The sequence below is a fragment of the Ranitomeya variabilis genome, chromosome 1 (genome assembly GCF_051348905.1).
Source record: "Ranitomeya variabilis isolate aRanVar5 chromosome 1, aRanVar5.hap1, whole genome shotgun sequence".
Taxonomy (NCBI): Eukaryota; Metazoa; Chordata; class Amphibia; order Anura; family Dendrobatidae; genus Ranitomeya; species Ranitomeya variabilis.
In genome coordinates this window covers 957182394-957203524 of record NC_135232.1, presented here as the reverse complement: position 1 = coordinate 957203524, position 21131 = coordinate 957182394, and the positions used below count along the sequence as shown (strand labels likewise).

The 21131-nt window shown below is 43.9% G+C and overlaps 1 protein-coding gene across 2 annotated transcripts in view; it reads left to right on the top strand.

Annotated features, from left to right (window-relative positions):
* The first annotated feature begins 63 nt into the window (after positions 1 to 63).
* SLC10A7 (solute carrier family 10 member 7) overlaps positions 64 to 21131 on the top strand; it is a 346730-nt gene continuing 325662 nt past the window's right edge. For both annotated transcript variants that reach the window (XM_077279290.1, XM_077279289.1), the window contains exon 1: positions 64 to 394. In XM_077279290.1, coding sequence (XP_077135405.1) covers positions 295 to 394 — 100 coding nt within the window. In that variant the 5' untranslated portion in view covers positions 64 to 294. The remainder of the gene's footprint in view (positions 395 to 21131) is intronic.

Below are 21131 nucleotides of genomic sequence, written 5' to 3'. Positions count from 1 at the left end.
CCCTCCGCACACAGCCCCTCCGCAGCGCCGTCACCTCACCACAGCCTCTTACGTCTGCAGCCTGTGGAGTGCGCGCCTATTCTGAGGTGCGTGGTAATGATGGCGGCGCGCTGGGAGACTTCCTCAGCACGGACAGCACTGCCTTGCCCCGCTGGAATGAATTGATTGCTTGTGCCAAACCTCCCTGTGTGGAGTTTACCTGAGAGACCGGACGTGCAGCACGTATGTAGGAGCCGGGGACCGGGGAGACGTGTCACACAGCCCGGCGGAGCCCACCTTCTATTCCACAGCACCATGGGCCTACTGGAGAGACTGAGGAAAGAATGGTTTATTCTGGGGATCATACTGGTGATAACAGCGGCCAAACTGGAGCCGGCCATAGGCGAGAAGGGGGGTAAGTGTGCGCTGCGGGAGGCGACGACCCCTGCACTATGAGACGTGTACGCTGTGCCCGCTGCTGTGCCCACACTGTGCCGGCTGCTGTGCCCACTGCTGTACCCACACTGCTGGCTGCTGTGCCCACATTGTGCCCGCTGCCGTGCCGGCTGCTACTGACACGTTGCACAGACTGACACTTCCGTGTCCTGTACTGGGGACAGACAGCTGCTGCCAGCAGCGACGACCGAGGGTTACAGCCTGCCAATAGGACTTGTACAGTGCTAGGCACTGCCAGCTGGGGAGGCACGGGTTATTCAGTAAGTGATCTGGTGCGGATCCCCCCAGCAGAGGGGCACTGTCACTATGGGGTCTGTCTATATAGTGATTATATATGGTATCTACTTCTTCCATCTGCTGCTGACCTCAGGCTGCGCTCAGTATTTTACCTCAGTACATGTAAGCCAAACCCAGGAGTGGGTGATAAATGCAGAAGTGGTGACGTGTTTCTATTCTACTTTTCCTCTGATTGTTCCTCTCCTGGTTTTGGCTTACACATACTGATGTAAAATACTGACCAAATACTGTTAGTGTGAACGTGGCCTTATTCTCATCTACTGGCTGAGCTTTCTATACTCATAAATTGATCTATTTATCCATCTGCTAATTTATAATCTCATAACTACACTACGGTTCCAAAGTTTAGGGTCACCCAGACAATTTTGTGTTTTCCATGAAAACTCATACTTTTATTAATCAAATGAGTTGCCAAATAAATTGAAAATCTAGTCCAGACATTGACAAGGTTTGAAAAAAAGATTTTTATTTGAAATAATAATTTTCTCCTTCAAACTTTTGCTTTTGTCAAAGAATGCTCCCTTTGCAGCAATTACAGCATTGCAGACCTTTGGCATTCTAGCAGTTAATTTGCTGAGGTAATCTGGAGAAATTTCACCCCATGCTTCCAGAAGTCCCTCTCACAAGTTGGTTTGGCTTGATGGACACTTTTTACGTACCATACGGTCAAGCTGCTCCCACAACAGCTCAATGGGGTTGAGATCTGGTGACTGCGCTGGCCACTCCATTACAGATAGAATACCAGCTGCCTGCTTCTTCCCTAAATAGTTCTTGCATAAATTGGAGGTGTGCTTTGGGTCATTGTCCTGTTGTAGGATGAAATTGGCTCAAATCAAGGGCTGTCCACAGGTTATGGCATGGCGTTGCAAAATGGAGCGATGGCTTTCCTTATTCAAAATCCCTTCTACCTTTTACAAATCTCCCACTTTACCAGCACCAAAGCAACCCCAGACCATCACATTACCTCCACCATGCTTGACAGATGGCGTCAGGCACTCTTCCAGCATCTTTTCAGTTGTTCTGGTTCTCAAATATGTTCTTCTGTGTGATCGAAACACCTCAAACTTGGATTCGTCTGTCCATAACACAATTTTTCCAATCTTTCTCTGTCCATTGTCTGTGTTCTTTTGCCCATATGAATCTTTTTCCTTTTATTGGCCAGTCTCAGATATGGCTTTTTCTTTGCCACTCTGCCCTGAAGGCCAGCATCTCGGAGTCGCCTCTTCACTGTAGACGTTGACACTGGGGTTTTGCTTGTACTATTTAATGAAGCTGCCAGTTGAGGACCTGTGAGGCGTCAATTTTCCAAACTACAGACTCTAATGTACTTGTCTTGTTGCTCAGTTGTGCAGCGGGGCCTCCCACTTCTCTTTCTACTCTGGTTAGAGCCTGTTTGTGCTCTCCTCTGAAGGGAGTAGTACACACCGTTGTAGGAAATCTTCAGTTTCTTGGCAATTTCTCGCATGGAATAGCCTTCATTTCTAAGAACAAGAATAGACTGTCGAGTTTCACATGAAAGTTCTTTTTTTTCGGCCATTTTGAGAGTTTAATGGAACCAACAGATGTAATGCTCCAGATTCTCAACTAGCTCAAAGGAAGGTCAGGTTTATAGGTTCTCTAATCAGCCAAACTGTTTTCAGCTGTGCCAACATCCATGCACAAGGGTTTTCAAGGATATTCTAACCATCCATTAGCCTCCTTACACAGCAAACACAAAGTACCATAAGAACACTGGAGTGATGGTTGTTGGAAATGGGCCTCTATACACCTATGAAGATGTATATGAAGGAGGACAACGGGAGTATATATAGCAAAGTAACAAACTTTATTAGAAACACAATTAAAAACACACACATTTAAAAGACACCAAATGAAAATACCAGGAATCCATGTTATATCACAAGTTAACAGCCAACCATTGGCATATGGTAATATACAAAGAAAAGGTGTGCAATAACTCCATGTGATCCTACTAAGTGGACCCAGTTACCATGAACCACCCCATAACTGCCTTAATATATCTTAGCCAATGCTATTCTGATGTTTAGAGAAAGTGCCGGTCAGAGAACCTGATCCACAGTGAGGACTAACATGGAGAGTGCCCGGAGGAGCAATATGAGTACCAAGCCATCCGGCGTCAAAGAATCCCCCTCCCAAAGCACAAGCACAATCTTACCCACATGGAGATCCCTGGATTGAGCGTCACCCACACCTATGAAGATATTGCATTACAAACCAGACGTTTGCACCTAAAGTAGTCATTTACCACATTAACAATGTATAGAATGTATTTCTGAATCATTTAAAGGGAACCTGTCACCACGTTTTTGGAAGATGGGATAAAAATAGCGTTAAATAGGGGCAGAGGTGGGCGTTACATTAGTGTGTTTGTTATGCGTTTATTACCCACCTAAGTTGCCGAAATACCTTTGCAAAGTCTCCGTTTTCGCCTGTCAATCAGGCTGGTCTGGTCAAAAGGGCGTCTTGTCTTCCCCCAGATTTTGCGTAGTTTTCCGTTGGTGGCGTAGTGGTGTGCGCATGCCCAAAGTCCTGAATCCTCTGCCAGGGGATTTAAAAGAGCGCGCTGTTCGTTTTCATTGGTGATCGGTGGGCGCGGCCATCTTCCTTTGGCCGCGCATGCGCAGAAGCGGCGCTCTGCTGGCCGCGGCTTCAGGAAAATGGCCGCGGGATGCCACGCGTGCGCAGATGGATATCGCGGCGGCCATTTTCCTGAAGCCGCGGCCAGCAGAGCGCCGCTTCTGCGCACGCGCGGCCAAAGTAAGATGGCCGCGCCCACCGATCACCAATGAAAACGAACAGCGCGCTCTTTTAAATCCCCTGGCAGAGGATTCGGGACCTTGGGCATGCGCACACCACTACGCCACCAACGGAAAACTACGCAAAATCTGGGGGAAGACAACGCCCTTTTGACCAGACCAGCCTGATTGACAGGCGAAAACGGAGACTTTGCAAAGGTATTTCGGCAACTTAGGTGGGTAATAAACGCATAACAAACACACTAATGTAATGCCCACCTCTGCCCCTATTTAACGCTATTTTTATCCCATCTTCCAAAAACGTGGTGACAGGTTCCCTTTAATGTTAGCTTCATTGGAAAAAACTGTGCTTTTCTTTCAAAAATAAGGAAATTTCTAAGTGACCCTAAACTTTGGAACGGTAATGTATGTATTTGTTGTATGAATCTAGGTTGGTTTTTATCTGTACTGCATTACAGGTGCTACTCACAAAATTAGAATATCATCAAAAAGTTAATTTATTTCAGTTATTCAATAAAAAAAGTGAAACTTAGTATATAGAGTCATTACAAACAGAGTGATCTATTTCAAGTGTTTATTTCTGTTAATGTTGATGATTATGGCTTACAGCCAATGGAAACACAAAATCATTATCTCAGTAAATTAGAATAATTCACAAAAAACACCTGCAAAGGCTAAACAGGTCCCTTAGTCTGTTTCAATAGGCTCCACAATCACGGGGAAGACTGCTGATTTGACAGATGTCCAGAAGGCAGATCACTCTGTTTGTAATGACTCTATATAATGAGTTTCACTCTTTGTATTGAAGAACTTGAAAAACTGAAATAAATTAATTCCTTGATGATATTATAATTAAGTGAGAAGCACTTGTATATGCTTCTACGCCTCTCATATCTATCTACTGTGTGTGTATATGTGTGTGTATATATATATATATATATATATATATATATATATATATATATATATATATATATATATATATATATATATATATATATATATATATATATATATATATATATACACACTCACTCACCGGCCACTATATTAGGTACACCATGCTAGTAACGGGTTGGACCCCCTTTTGCCTTCAGGACTGCCTCAATTCTTCGTGGCATAGATTCAACAAGGTGCTGGAAGCATTCCTCAGAGATTTTGGTCCATATTGACATGATGGCATCACACAGTTGCCGCAGATTTGTCGGCTGCACATCCCAAAGATGCTCCATACAAGGCAGGATGGATCCATGCTTTCATGTTGTTTACGCCAAATTCTGACCCTACCATCCGAATGTCGCAGCAGAAATCGAGACTCATCAGACCAAGCAACGTTTTTCCAATCTTCTACTGTCCAATTTCGATGAGCTTGTACAAATTGTAGCCTCAGTTTCCTGTTCTTAGCTGAAAGGAGTGGTACCCGGTGTGGTCTTCTGCTGCTGTAGCCCATGTGCCTCAAAGTTCGACGCACTGTGCGTTCAGAGATGCTCTTAGGCCTACCTTGGTTGTAACGGGTGGCGATTTGAGTCACTGTTGCCTTTCTATCAGCTCGAACCAGTCTGCCCATTCTCCTCTGACCTCTGGCATCAACAAGGCATTTCCGCCCACAGAACTGCCGCTCACTGGATTTTTTTTCTTTTTCGGACCATTCTCTGTAAACCCTAGAGATGGTTGTGCGTGAAAATCCCAGTAGATCAGCAGTTTCTGAAATACTCAGACCAGCCCTTCTGGCACCAACAACCATGCCACGTTCAAAGGCACTCAAATCACCTTTCTTCCCCATACTGATGCTCGGTTTGAACTGCAGGAGATTGTCTTGACCATGTCTACATGCCTAAATGCACTGAGTTGCCGCCATGTGATTGGCTGATTAGAAATTAAGTGTTAACAAGAAGTTGGACAGGTGTACCTAATAAAGTGGCCGGTGAGTGTATATACCGTATTTTCCGGCGTATAAGACGACTGGGCGTATAAGACGACCCCCCCAACTTTACCAGTTAAAAAATAAAATCTTCTTAAAAGTCGGGGGTCTTATACACCGTATGTCGTCTTATAGGACCGGTGAATATGTGCCTTTTGGGGGGGGGGGGAGTGATCCTGATGACGACGAGGGGGCGTCTCACAGGAAAGTGAGTATCCCCCATTACCTTATCATAGCGCTGCAGCGTGGGGTCTCTGTGCTGGGAGCGGCGGCTGCTGTGCTGTGGTGCGGCGGCTCCTCTTCTGCAGTGTGGGGCCTCTGGTGCTGTGGGGTGTCGGCGTATCTTTATGCAGTCGGGGCTCCTCCGGCATCTCATTTAAGCTCGGAGGCCCCGCCGGCAACTCCATCGGTACAATGCGGTGGCCTCCGGGAAAATGGCCGCTGCTCAGATTCAGATCTCGTCCCGAGATCTCGGGAGACGAGATCTGAATCTGAGCAGCGGCCATTTTCCCGGAGGCAGCTCAATAGGTGCGATGCGGTGGCCTCCGGGAAAATGGCCGCTGGGGGCTGCACATGCTCAGATTCAGATCTCGTCCCGAAATCTCGGGACACGAGATCTGAATCTAAGCAGTGGCCATTTTCCCGGAGGCCACCGCACTACACCGATGGAGTTGCCGGCGGGGCTTCCAAGCTTTGAGATGCCGGAGGAGCCCCGACTGCATGAAGATACGCCGCCGCCACCGCCCCACAGCACCAGAGGCCCCACACTGCAGAAGAGGAGCCGCCGCACCACAGCACAGCAGCCGCCGCTCCCAGCACAGAGACCCCACGCTGCAGCGCTATGATAAGGTAATGGGGGATACTCACTTTCCTGTGAGACGCCCCCTCGTCGTCATCAGGACCACTCCCCCCCCACCCACCCACCATATACACCCGGCGTACAAGGCGATTCCCGGCGTACAAGACGACCCCCGACTTTTAAGAAGATTTTCAGGGGTTAAAAAGTCGTCTTGTACGCCGGAAAATACGGTATATATGTGCCTTGCGAAAGTATTCAGCCCCGTGGAGCTTTTCAACCTTTTCCCATATATCATGCTTCAAACATAAAGATAACAAATATAAATTTTTGGTGAAGAATCAACAAGTGGAACACAATTGTGAAGTTGAACAAAATGTATTGGTTATTTTACATTTTTTGGGAAATTCAAAAACTGAAAAGTGGGGCATGCAATATTATTTGGCCCCTTTACTTTCAGTGTAGCAAGCTCACTTCAGAAGTTCATTGTGGATCTCTGATTGATCCAATGTTGTCCTAAATGCCTAATGATGATAAATATAATCCACCTGTGTGTAATCAAGTCTCCGTAAAAATAAATGCACCTGCTTTGTGATAGTTTCAGGGTTCTGTTTGAAGCACAGAGAGCATCATGAAGACCAAGGAACACAACAGGCAGGTCCATGAGTGATACTGTTCTGGAGAAGTTTATAGCCAGATTTGGATACAAAATGATTTTCAAAACTTTAACCCCTTCACCCCCAAGGGTGGTTTGCACGTTAATGACGGGGCCAATTTTTACAATTCTGACCACTATCCCTTTATGAGGTTATAACTCTGGAACGCTTCAACGGATCTTGGCGATTCTGACATTGTTTTCTTGTGCCATATTGTACTTCATGATAGTGGTAAAATTTCTTCGATATAACTTGCGTTTATTTGTGAAAAAAACGAATATTTGGCGAAAATTTAGAAAACTTCGCAATTTTCCAACTTTGAATTTTTATGGCTAACTATAAAGAAATATATTCAAGGGAAAACTGCTAGTATCACATATAAACCCCCCTTTTTTTTTTTTATTAAAACTAAGATACTTTATTGTTACCATCAAATACAAAAACCCACATACAAGAACATACCCTATAAAAAGTCAGCTGAAGAAGGGAAATACTTAGCTCCCTCAAAGCTATAGATATCTACTAAGATAGTACATACAATATAAACAGTGATTAACATATGTGTCACCTACTGCTAGAAGGGTGTCTAGATATATGTGACCTATCCCTCCACACTGCAAAACAACATCCTAAATCACTCTACCTAGATGCGGAGGTTGACACCCTAAGAGGTAGCGAGAATGGCGCCCCCGCTCGTGCGATGGCTGCCCCTAATCTCCTATTGTTTCCCTATAAGATAATAGGGCAGAAAAAGAAGGCCAGGTGGCTGGTATTAACTTGTATTAATATGTGACCAAGCTACATCAAATCTCACGCCCTCCCCCCTAGGTGTGCTGTAAGGCAGAGGATAGGGATTCTGTATATACTAATGCAGTATCTATATAAACAAAGATGAACTGAGTATGCACCTAATAACAATAGAAAGCTGACCACATACAATAAACATAAACATATTTGCCATATATAAATATATAATTACAGTGTCTTTACATCTGGCTGACACACGGGGGTAAAATAGCCGAACACATCAAAGTAACCTACAGTCATAAAGGCTTCATACTAAATTGATATACTCATCTGCTGTGTTCATAACCCCAGAAAATACGGCCAGTCCAGATACTACGGTTCAGACACCGACTAATAGATGAAGACAGAATATACACACGCTCTCGACGCGTTTCCCCCACATGTCTGGGTTCATCAGGAGAGAGATATGGCAGTATGGAGTTGTCCACACAAATAAGGCTGCACTCCATTACCTCTGGGTCCCATTTAAATATCCGCGCATGTTTGTCCTAGTTTCCTGTTTCATGATGGATATCCACCCTCCATCCTTATCCTCCACAAAGTTCAGGGAAGCGCAGTCTCCTAATACGGTGCCGCCATGATGTTGGAGTCCATAAATGAGCCCACACACATCACAGCATCCTACCATGCACTAACCGCCATAAAAGGCGGAAGTGCAGTATGTACCCAATTGATAGGGCGCCTGCGCAGAACCGTGACAAGCTGGTAAAACAGCCGACCGCTACTGCGCACGCGCAGTTATCCCATTAATGCCGGGAGGTAAGAGACTGTAATGCGCATGCGCGCACGGCCGCGCACGCGCATAGCGCAAGAATAGAACGTCAATGCGCCGTGCCCCACTATGTAGGATGCTAATACAGCCGATTAGCAAGGCGCCTGCGCAATGCGGTGACGGGCTGGTAAAACAGCCGGCCGTCACTGCACACGCGCGCAGATATCCCAACGATGCCGGGAGGTAAAAAACTATAATGCGGATATGCACGCGCCTGCGCACGCGCATAGAACAAGAACAGAACATCAGTGCGCCGTGCTTCCCTACATAGAGGATGCTACAATACAGAGTGCTACTTATGTATACATGAAGGTGAAGAAGTATCACATGTTTCATATATATATTCGCCCAGTTATATCACCACAGTAACTTCTCATGGCATATTAGTAAATATAACAAAGGCATGTATGGGTGGACACATCAAGTGACACATAGTGTCAAATCCATCATATTCCACACCGTCTTGCCTATCAAATGTGAGCCATTACATTAGCAACACCTATAATACTGGGACCCGGTCAGGGTTATAGAAAGATAGATTAATATTATTTGATAAAAATAGAAGATAATTGATGCGAAAAGCCGAGGTACCATACCTCGGTTATTAGGTCTGGCTCATGGTGATGGACTCCTAAATCATAGAAAACAGCAAAAATTTTGCTGTTCATTCAGACCATCCGGTACAAGGGTTCGCAATTTGAAAATCCATTGACACTCTTTTTGAAGAAGTAGTCTATTTAGGTTACCACCACGTGGGTTACGTCGCACAACTTCAAGGACACAGAAGGAGATAGCTTGGTTATCATTCTGATGGAACATTCTCACATGTCTAGCCACCGGTGTATCCCGCTTATGTTTTATGTCACCCAAATGCTCGCCAATGCGTCTTCGCAGCTCCCTCTTGGTTTTCCCGATATAGTTAAGGGGACATGTGCAGGTGGCCATATACACTACTCCCTCTGTTTTACAATTTGCAAAATCCCTCATGTAGTAAATCCTAGCAAGTGTGGTACTCTTGAATGTTTTTTCTTTTCTCACCCATCGACAAAACTTACAGTCTCCACATCTAAAGGTACCACAGGGTTTACGATCCAACCAAGTACCCGTTGTTTTTGGGCGATCATAAAAACTGTGGACCAGTCGATCCCTGATGGATCTCCCCTTTTTGTAAGTAACCTTTGGGGTGGGTGGAATGAAATCTCTGAGATCGGGATCAGCTCTCAAAATCCCCCAGTGTTTTCTCAGAATATTCTGTACCGCACTTGATTTATTATCAAAGATACCAATAATTCTCGGGATCCCAGGTTCGTTGACCTTGGGTTTAGGGTGAAGCAAATCATGACGAGTGCACTCTGCTGCATGTTTCCATGCTCCATCGAGAACCGCTCTAGGGTATCCCCTCTGACCAAACCTCCGCTTCAAATCATGAGCCTGTGTAGTAAATTCACGATTATCGGAGCAATTTCTCCTAATACGCAAAAATTGGCCCTTGGGGATACCCTTGCGCAATGCACCTGGATGGAAGCTATCCCATCTGAGGAGACCATTGGTGGATGTTGGTTTTCTAAAGGTCCTGGTGGTGATGCCCCCCCCATGGTTCTTACTAATATTCAGGTCAAGAAAATTTATCGACTTCTCGTGTATCTCAGATGTAAATCTCATATTAATTTCGTTCTCATTGATACACAGCATAAAGCGGTTGAATTCATCAACAGTCCCAGTCCATAACATGAACACATCGTCGATAAATCTCGACCAGAGTAAAATTTTTGGGAACCACCAGGCCTCTTCCACAAATATCATAGTCTCCTCCCACCAGCCCAGGAAGAGGTTGGCATACGATGGGGCACAGGGGCTCCCCATCGCCGTCCCCCTGAGCTGGTGGTAGGTCCTCCCATGAAACAAAAAGCAGTTATGATTAAGAATGAACGTCATGAGCTCAGCCACAAAGTTGTTATGTGGAATACACTGAGTAGCCCGGGTCCTAAGGAAGAAATCCATCCCCCTGATGCCTGCCCCATGCGGGATATTACTGTATAGTGACTCCACATCAATTGATGCTAAATAAGTATCAGTCCCAATCTCCATATCCTCAAGTTTAGTAAGTAAGTCCATAGTGTCCCTCAAGTATGAAGGTAATGAGACCACAAATGGACGGAGAATTCTATCAATATATATCCCCACATTTTGACTAACAGAGTCAATACCCGACACTATAGGACGTCCCTTCAAGGGAACAAGTCCCTTATGCACCTTAGGGAGACAGTAAAAGGCAGGCACCAGGGGAAGGGTAGGGGAGAGGAAACCAAACTCATCCTTAGTTATTAGTCTGTGATCAAGGCCTCTAGTTAAGATATCCATTAGGGTATCCGAATACTGTGCGGTAGGGTCCTTTTTAAGAACTTCATATGTCTCCTTATCATGCAATATCAATTGACACATATCCATGTATTGTTCATGGTTCATTATTACCAGATTGCCCCCCTTATCGGAGGGCTTGATAATGATCTCTCTATTATTCTCCAGTCCAATCAAAGCTGCGAGTTCAGACTCTGTGAGATTAGATGGTACATCATACCCCATAGTGTGGGGCTTAATTCTTAATAATTCCTCCTCCACCACTTTGAGAAAAATATCCACAGAGTCTAAACCCCCCCCCCGGGGGCATTCTGGTATTCTTACACTTAAGGGACGTAAATGGACCCACACCATCATTGCGTTCATCCTCCCCCAACATGCCTGTCAGTATATCAACAGCCTCAAGATCCTCCATCGAAATACCCAGGTTCTCACATCTTTCCTTGTCCTTCTGTATATGGAACTTGTGCCATTTGAGTTTACGTGCAAACAAATTAATATCTTTAACCCAACTGAATGCATCAAATCTGGTTGTGGGAACAAAATTAAGGCCCTTTAATAACACGTTGTGTTCATCGTATGATAGTTTATAGTTACTAAGATTAATGATCTGATTGGCCCCCCCCGGATTCAAGCCATTCTGTTTCTCAGTGGATATCCAAGTGGGGCCCTCTGTTCCAAAAAAGACGACGAAGAGGGTGATGGAGACGAATGCATAGAAGTCGGTATTGATAGGGATGGTTCTCCTATAGTGGTGACCGAATTGTTGATATGGGGACCTCCCTGTATCTGTATGCCTGGCACGGATCCCACAGGGGCATTTGTAGATGTGTTGTAATTTTGCCATCTGCGTCTCTGTCCTCTGCCCCGTGTTCTCCCCCTTTGTCTCCATCTGCCTCTTGAATTAGATCTGTCCCTATCAGAGTTATCTGTTTCTGATGATGAAACCTCACCGCGGTTATCTCGTTGAAAGCCCAGAAAGTTATATGCCCTATTCTCTTTGAATTCAGTATAATCCCTCGTAAATTGAAAATGCTTTCTCTCCTTGATATTGGCTTGGAATTTCTCCACAGAGGTCTGCAACAGAGATTCCCTCCTTGTAAATTCGGGATCAGATTTGAACACCAGGGATTTTTCTATAAGTTCTCCCAATATTTTTCTGGTGCGTTCAAAATTCAGTTTTTCTTCCTCAATCAAAACTTTCATGAATCTACACGAGGACGCTATAGATTCTCTCTGCCAGACTTGCAAAAATTGTGGATTAATCAATCTAGGTGATGGAGAGAGATTGATTCTCAGGCCGCTAGGAACAATGTTGTTTTTAAGATAATTTTCAAGGGCCTTAATTTCCCAAAATGACTTGATATTATTCTTGTAACCCACAAATAATTCATTAAATAGATTTTTTATAGACATCGAACTGCTAATCCTTGTCGGACCATAGTCTGTGGAGAAGGCTAAATTAGCATCTTCTATCCATTGATCGGTGTTTATAGGTCCAGACAAAAAGCCAGCCATAAAAAACGCAAAAGTAACGGCTAACTATAAAGAAATATATTCAAGGGAAAACTGCTAGTATCACATATAAACCCCCCTTTTTTTTTTATTAAAACTAAGATACTTTATTGTTACCATCAAATACAAAAACCCACATACAAGAACATACCCTATAAAAAGTCAGCTGAAGAAGGGAAATACTTAGCTCCCTCAAAGCTATAGATATCTACTAAGATAGTACATACAATATAAACAGTGATTAACATATGTGTCACCTACTGCTAGAAGGGTGTCTAGATATATGTGACCTATCCCTCCACACTGCAAAACAACATCCTAAATCACTCTACCTAGATGCGGAGGTTGACACCCTAAGAGGTAGCGAGAATGGCGCCCCCGCTCGTGCGATGGCTGCCCCTAATCTCCTATTGTTTCCCTATAAGATAATAGGGCAGAAAAAGAAGGCCAGGTGGCTGGTATTAACTTGTATTAATATGTGACCAAGCTACATCAAATCTCACGCCCTCCCCCCTAGGTGTGCTGTAAGGCAGAGGATAGGGATTCTGTATATACTAATGCAGTATCTATATAAACAAAGATGAACTGAGTATGCACCTAATAACAATAGAAAGCTGACCACATACAATAAACATAAACATATTTGCCATATATAAATATATAATTACAGTGTCTTTACATCTGGCTGACACACGGGGGTAAAATAGCCGAACACATCAAAGTAACCTACAGTCATAAAGGCTTCATACTAAATTGATATACTCATCTGCTGTGTTCATAACCCCAGAAAATACGGCCAGTCCAGATACTACGGTTCAGACACCGACTAATAGATGAAGACAGAATATACACACGCTCTCGACGCGTTTCCCCCACATGTCTGGGTTCATCAGGAGAGAGATATGGCAGTATGGAGTTGTCCACACAAATAAGGCTGCACTCCATTACCTCTGGGTCCCATTTAAATATCCGCGCATGTTTGTCCTAGTTTCCTGTTTCATGATGGATATCCACCCTCCATCCTTATCCTCCACAAAGTTCAGGGAAGCGCAGTCTCCTAATACGGTGCCGCCATGATGTTGGAGTCCATAAATGAGCCCACACACATCACAGCATCCTACCATGCACTAACCGCCATAAAAGGCGGAAGTGCAGTATGTACCCAATTGATAGGGCGCCTGCGCAGAACCGTGACAAGCTGGTAAAACAGCCGACCGCTACTGCGCACGCGCAGTTATCCCATTAATGCCGGGAGGTAAGAGACTGTAATGCGCATGCGCGCACGGCCGCGCACGCGCATAGCGCAAGAATAGAACGTCAATGCGCCGTGCCCCACTATGTAGGATGCTAATACAGCCGATTAGCAAGGCGCCTGCGCAATGCGGTGACGGGCTGGTAAAACAGCCGGCCGTCACTGCACACGCGCGCAGATATCCCAACGATGCCGGGAGGTAAAAAACTATAATGCGGATATGCACGCGCCTGCGCACGCGCATAGAACAAGAACAGAACATCAGTGCGCCGTGCTTCCCTACATAGAGGATGCTACAATACAGAGTGCTACTTATGTATACATGAAGGTGAAGAAGTATCACATGTTTCATATATATATTCGCCCAGTTATATCACCACAGTAACTTCTCATGGCATATTAGTAAATATAACAAAGGCATGTATGGGTGGACACATCAAGTGACACATAGTGTCAAATCCATCATATTCCACACCGTCTTGCCTATCAAATGTGAGCCATTACATTAGCAACACCTATAATACTGGGACCCGGTCAGGGTTATAGAAAGATAGATTAATATTATTTGATAAAAATAGAAGATAATTGATGCGAAAAGCCGAGGTACCATACCTCGGTTATTAGGTCTGGCTCATGGTGATGGACTCCTAAATCATAGAAAACAGCAAAAATTTTGCTGTTCATTCAGACCATCCGGTACAAGGGTTCGCAATTTGAAAATCCATTGACACTCTTTTTGAAGAAGTAGTCTATTTAGGTTACCACCACGTGGGTTACGTCGCACAACTTCAAGGACACAGAAGGAGATAGCTTGGTTATCATTCTGATGGAACATTCTCACATGTCTAGCCACCGGTGTATCCCGCTTATGTTTTATGTCACCCAAATGCTCGCCAATGCGTCTTCGCAGCTCCCTCTTGGTTTTCCCGATATAGTTAAGGGGACATGTGCAGGTGGCCATATACACTACTCCCTCTGTTTTACAATTTGCAAAATCCCTCATGTAGTAAATCCTAGCAAGTGTGGTACTCTTGAATGTTTTTTCTTTTCTCACCCATCGACAAAACTTACAGTCTCCACATCTAAAGGTACCACAGGGTTTACGATCCAACCAAGTACCCGTTGTTTTTGGGCGATCATAAAAACTGTGGACCAGTCGATCCCTGATGGATCTCCCCTTTTTGTAAGTAACCTTTGGGGTGGGTGGAATGAAATCTCTGAGATCGGGATCAGCTCTCAAAATCCCCCAGTGTTTTCTCAGAATATTCTGTACCGCACTTGATTTATTATCAAAGATACCAATAATTCTCGGGATCCCAGGTTCGTTGACCTTGGGTTTAGGGTGAAGCAAATCATGACGAGTGCACTCTGCTGCATGTTTCCATGCTCCATCGAGAACCGCTCTAGGGTATCCCCTCTGACCAAACCTCCGCTTCAAATCATGAGCCTGTGTAGTAAATTCACGATTATCGGAGCAATTTCTCCTAATACGCAAAAATTGGCCCTTGGGGATACCCTTGCGCAATGCACCTGGATGGAAGCTATCCCATCTGAGGAGACCATTGGTGGATGTTGGTTTTCTAAAGGTCCTGGTGGTGATGCCCCCCCCATGGTTCTTACTAATATTCAGGTCAAGAAAATTTATCGACTTCTCGTGTATCTCAGATGTAAATCTCATATTAATTTCGTTCTCATTGATACACAGCATAAAGCGGTTGAATTCATCAACAGTCCCAGTCCATAACATGAACACATCGTCGATAAATCTCGACCAGAGTAAAATTTTTGGGAACCACCAGGCCTCTTCCACAAATATCATAGTCTCCTCCCACCAGCCCAGGAAGAGGTTGGCATACGATGGGGCACAGGGGCTCCCCATCGCCGTCCCCCTGAGCTGGTGGTAGGTCCTCCCATGAAACAAAAAGCAGTTATGATTAAGAATGAACGTCATGAGCTCAGCCACAAAGTTGTTATGTGGAATACACTGAGTAGCCCGGGTCCTAAGGAAGAAATCCATCCCCCTGATGCCTGCCCCATGCGGGATATTACTGTATAGTGACTCCACATCAATTGATGCTAAATAAGTATCAGTCCCAATCTCCATATCCTCAAGTTTAGTAAGTAAGTCCATAGTGTCCCTCAAGTATGAAGGTAATGAGACCACAAATGGACGGAGAATTCTATCAATATATATCCCCACATTTTGACTAACAGAGTCAATACCCGACACTATAGGACGTCCCTTCAAGGGAACAAGTCCCTTATGCACCTTAGGGAGACAGTAAAAGGCAGGCACCAGGGGAAGGGTAGGGGAGAGGAAACCAAACTCATCCTTAGTTATTAGTCTGTGATCAAGGCCTCTAGTTAAGATATCCATTAGGGTATCCGAATACTGTGCGGTAGGGTCCTTTTTAAGAACTTCATATGTCTCCTTATCATGCAATATCAATTGACACATATCCATGTATTGTTCATGGTTCATTATTACCAGATTGCCCCCCTTATCGGAGGGCTTGATAATGATCTCTCTATTATTCTCCAGTCCAATCAAAGCTGCGAGTTCAGACTCTGTGAGATTAGATGGTACATCATACCCCATAGTGTGGGGCTTAATTCTTAATAATTCCTCCTCCACCACTTTGAGAAAAATATCCACAGAGTCTAAACCCCCCCCCGGGGGCATTCTGGTATTCTTACACTTAAGGGACGTAAATGGACCCACACCATCATTGCGTTCATCCTCCCCCAACATGCCTGTCAGTATATCAACAGCCTCAAGATCCTCCATCGAAATACCCAGGTTCTCACATCTTTCCTTGTCCTTCTGTATATGGAACTTGTGCCATTTGAGTTTACGTGCAAACAAATTAATATCTTTAACCCAACTGAATGCATCAAATCTGGTTGTGGGAACAAAATTAAGGCCCTTTAATAACACGTTGTGTTCATCGTATGATAGTTTATAGTTACTAAGATTAATGATCTGATTGGCCCCCCCCGGATTCAAGCCATTCTGTTTCTCAGTGGATATCCAAGTGGGGCCCTCTGTTCCAAAAAAGACGACGAAGAGGGTGATGGAGACGAATGCATAGAAGTCGGTATTGATAGGGATGGTTCTCCTATAGTGGTGACCGAATTGTTGATATGGGGACCTCCCTGTATCTGTATGCCTGGCACGGATCCCACAGGGGCATTTGTAGATGTGTTGTAATTTTGCCATCTGCGTCTCTGTCCTCTGCCCCGTGTTCTCCCCCTTTGTCTCCATCTGCCTCTTGAATTAGATCTGTCCCTATCAGAGTTATCTGTTTCTGATGATGAAACCTCACCGCGGTTATCTCGTTGAAAGCCCAGAAAGTTATATGCCCTATTCTCTTTGAATTCAGTATAATCCCTCGTAAATTGAAAATGCTTTCTCTCCTTGATATTGGCTTGGAATTTCTCCACAGAGGTCTGCAACAGAGATTCCCTCCTTGTAAATTCGGGATCAGATTTGAACACCAGGGATTTTTCTATAAGTTCTCCCAATATTTTTCTGGTGCGTTCAAAATTCAGTTTTTCTTCCTCAATCAAAACTTTCATGAATCTACACGAGGACGCTATAGATTCTCTCTGCCAGACTTGCAAAAATTGTGGATTAATCAATCTAGGTGATGGAGAGAGATTGATTCTCAGGCCGCTAGGAACAATGTTGTTTTTAAGATAATTTTCAAGGGCCTTAATTTCCCAAAATGACTTGATATTATTCTTGTAACCCACAAATAATTCATTAAATAGATTTTTTATAGACATCGAACTGCTAATCCTTGTCGGACCATAGTCTGTGGAGAAGGCTAAATTAGCATCTTCTATCCATTGATCGGTGTTTATAGGTCCAGACAAAAAGCCAGCCATAAAAAACGCAAAAGTAACGGCTAACTATAAAGAAATATATTCAAGGGAAAACTGCTAGTATCACATATAAACCCCCCTTTTTTTTTTTTATTAAAACTAAGATACTTTATTGTTACCATCAAATACAAAAACCCACATACAAGAACATACCCTATAAAAAGTCAGCTGAAGAAGGGAAATACTTAGCTCCCTCAAAGCTATAGATATCTACTAAGATAGTACATACAATATAAACAGTGATTAACATATGTGTCACCTACTGCTAGAAGGGTGTCTAGATATATGTGACCTATCCCTCCACACTGCAAAACAACATCCCGGCATTAATGGGATAACTGCGCGTGCGCAGTAGCGGTCGGCTGTTTTACCAGCTTGTCACGGTTCTGCGCAGGCGCCCTATCAATTGGGTACATACTGCACTTCCGCCTTTTATGGCGGTTAGTGCATGGTAGGATGCTGTGATGTGTGTGGGCTCATTTATGGACTCCAACATCATGGCGGCACCGTATTAGGAGACTGCGCTTCCCTGAACTTTGTGGAGGATAAGGATGGAGGGTGGATATCCATCATGAAACAGGAAACTAGGACAAACATGCGCGGATATTTAAATGGGACCCAGAGGTAATGGAGTGCAGCCTTATTTGTGTGGACAACTCCATACTGCCATATCTCTCTCCTGATGAACCCAGACATGTGGGGGAAACGCGTCGAGAGCGTGTGTATATTCTGTCTTCATCTATTAGTCGGTGTCTGAACCGTAGTATCTGGACTGGCCGTATTTTCTGGGGTTATGAACACAGCAGATGAGTATATCAATTTAGTATGAAGCCTTTATGACTGTAGGTTACTTTGATGTGTTCGGCTATTTTACCCCCGTGTGTCAGCCAGATGTAAAGACACTGTAATTATATATTTATATATGGCAAATATGTTTATGTTTATTGTATGTGGTCAGCTTTCTATTGTTATTAGGTGCATACTCAGTTCATCTTTGTTTATATAGATACTGCATTAGTATATACAGAATCCCTATCCTCTGCCTTACAGCACACCTAGGGGGGAGGGCGTGAGATTTGATGTAGCTTGGTCACATATTAATACAAGTTAATACCAGCCACCTGGCCTTCTTTTTCTGCCCTATTATCTTATAGGGAAACAATAGGAGATTAGGGGCAGCCATCGCACGAGCGGGGGCGCCATTCTCGCTACCTCTTAGGGTGTCAACCTCCGCATCTAGGTAGAGTGATTTAGGATGTTGTTTTGCAGTGTGGAGGGATAGGTCACATATATCTAGACACCCTTCTAGCAGTAGGTGACACATATGTTAATCACTGTTTATATTGTATGTACTATCTTAGTAGATATCTATAGCTTTGAGGGAGCTAAGTATTTCCCTTCTTCAGCTGACTTTTTATAGGGTATGTTCTTGTATGTGGGTTTTTGTATTTGATGGTAACAATAAAGTATCTTAGTTTTAATAAAAAAAAAAAAAAAAAAAGGGGGGTTTATATGTGATACTTTGAATTTTTATGCCCTTAAATCACAGACATATGTCACGCAAAATACTTAATAAGTAACATTTCCCACATGTCTACTTTACATCAGCACAATTTTTGAACCAAAATTTTTTTTTTCGTGACGGAGTTATAAGGGTTAAAAGTTGACCAGCAATTTCTCATTTTTACAACACCATTTTTTTTTAGGGACCACATCTCATTTGAAGTCATTTTGAGGGGTCTATATGATAGAAAATACCCAAGTGTGACACCATTCTAAAAACTGCACCCCTCAAGGTACTCAAAACCACTTTCAAGAAGTTTATTAACCCTTCAGGTGTTTCACAGGAATTTTTGGAATGTTTAAATAAAAATGAACATTTAACTTTTTTTCACACAAAATTTATTTCAGCTCCAATTTGTTTTATTTTCCCAAGGGTAAGAGAAGAAATTGGACCCCAAAAATTGTTGTGCAATTTGTCCTGAGTACGATGATACCCCATATGTGGGTGTAAACCATTGTTTGGGCGCAGGGCAGAGCTCGGAAGGGAAGGAGCGCCATTTGACTTTTCAATGCAAAATTGACTGGAATTGAGATGGGACGCCATGTTGCGTTTGGAGAGCCCCTGATGTGCCTAAACATTGAAACCCCCCACAAGTGACACCATTTTGGAAAGTAGACCCCTTAAGGAACTTATCTAGATGTGTGGTGAGCACTTTGACCCACCAAGTGCTTCACAGAAGTTTATAATGCAGAGCCGTAAAAATAAAAAATCATATTTTTTCACAAAAATGATCTTTTCGCCCCCATTTTTTTATTTCCCCAAGGGTAAGAGAAGAAATTAGACCACAAAAGTTGTTGTGCAATTTGTCCTGAGTACGACGAAACCCCAAAGCACTGTTTGGGCGCATGACAGAGCTCGGAAGGGAAGGAGCGCCATTTGGAATGCAGACTTAAATGGATTGGTCTGCAGGCGTCACGTTGCATTTGCAGAGCCCCTGATGTACCCAAACAGTACAAACCCCCCACAAGTGACCCCATATTGGAAACTAGACCCCCCAAGGAACTTATCTAGATGTGTTGTGAGAACTTTGAACCCCCAAGTGTTTCACTACAGTTTACAACGCAGAGCCGTGAAAATAAAAAAATCTTTTTTTTCCCACAAAACTTATTTTTTGGCCCCCAGTTTTGTATTTTCCCAAGGGTAGCAGGAGAAATTGGACCCCAAAAGATGATGTCCAATTTGTCCTGAGTACGCTGATACCCCATATGTTGGGGTAAACCCCTGTTTGGGCACACGGGAGAGCTCTGAAGGGAAGGAGCACTGTTTTCCTTTTTCAACGCAGAATTGGCTGGAATTCAGATCGGATGCCATGTCCCGTTTGGAGAGCCCCTGATGTGCCTAAACAGTGGAAACCCCCCAATTATAACTGAAACCCTAATGCAAACACACCCCTAACCCTAATCCCAATGGTAACCCTAACCACTCCTCTAACCCAGACACACCCAACCCTATTCCCAACCGTAAATGTAATCCAAACCCTAACCCTATCTTTAGCCCCAACCCCAACCCTAGCCCCAACCCTAGCCCTAACCCTAGCCCCAGCCCTAGCCCTAACCCTAGCCCCAGCCCTAGCCCTAACCCTTGCCCTAACCCTTGCCCTAACCCTTGCCCTAACCCTTGCCCTAACCCTTGCCCTAACCCTTGCCCTAACCCTTGCCCTAACCCTTGCCCTAACCCTTGCCCTAACCTTAATGGGAAAATGGAAATAAATACATTTTTTAATTTTTTTATTTTTCCCTAACTAAGGGGGTGATGAAGGGGGGTTTGATTTACTTTTATAGCGGGTTTTTTAGCGGATTTTTATGATTGGCAGCCGTCACACACTGAAAGACGCTTTTCATTGCAAAAAAATATTTTTTGCGTTACCACATTTTGAGAGCTATAATTTTTCCATATTTGAGTCCACAGAGTCATGTGAGATCTTGTTTTTTGCGGGACGAGTTGACGTTTTTATTGGTAACATTTTCGGACACGTGACATTTTTTGATCGCTTTTTATTCCGATTTTTGTGAGGCAGAGTGATCAAAAAACCAGCTATTCATGAATTTCTTTTGGGGGAGGCGTTTATACCGTTCCGCGTTTGGTAAAATTGA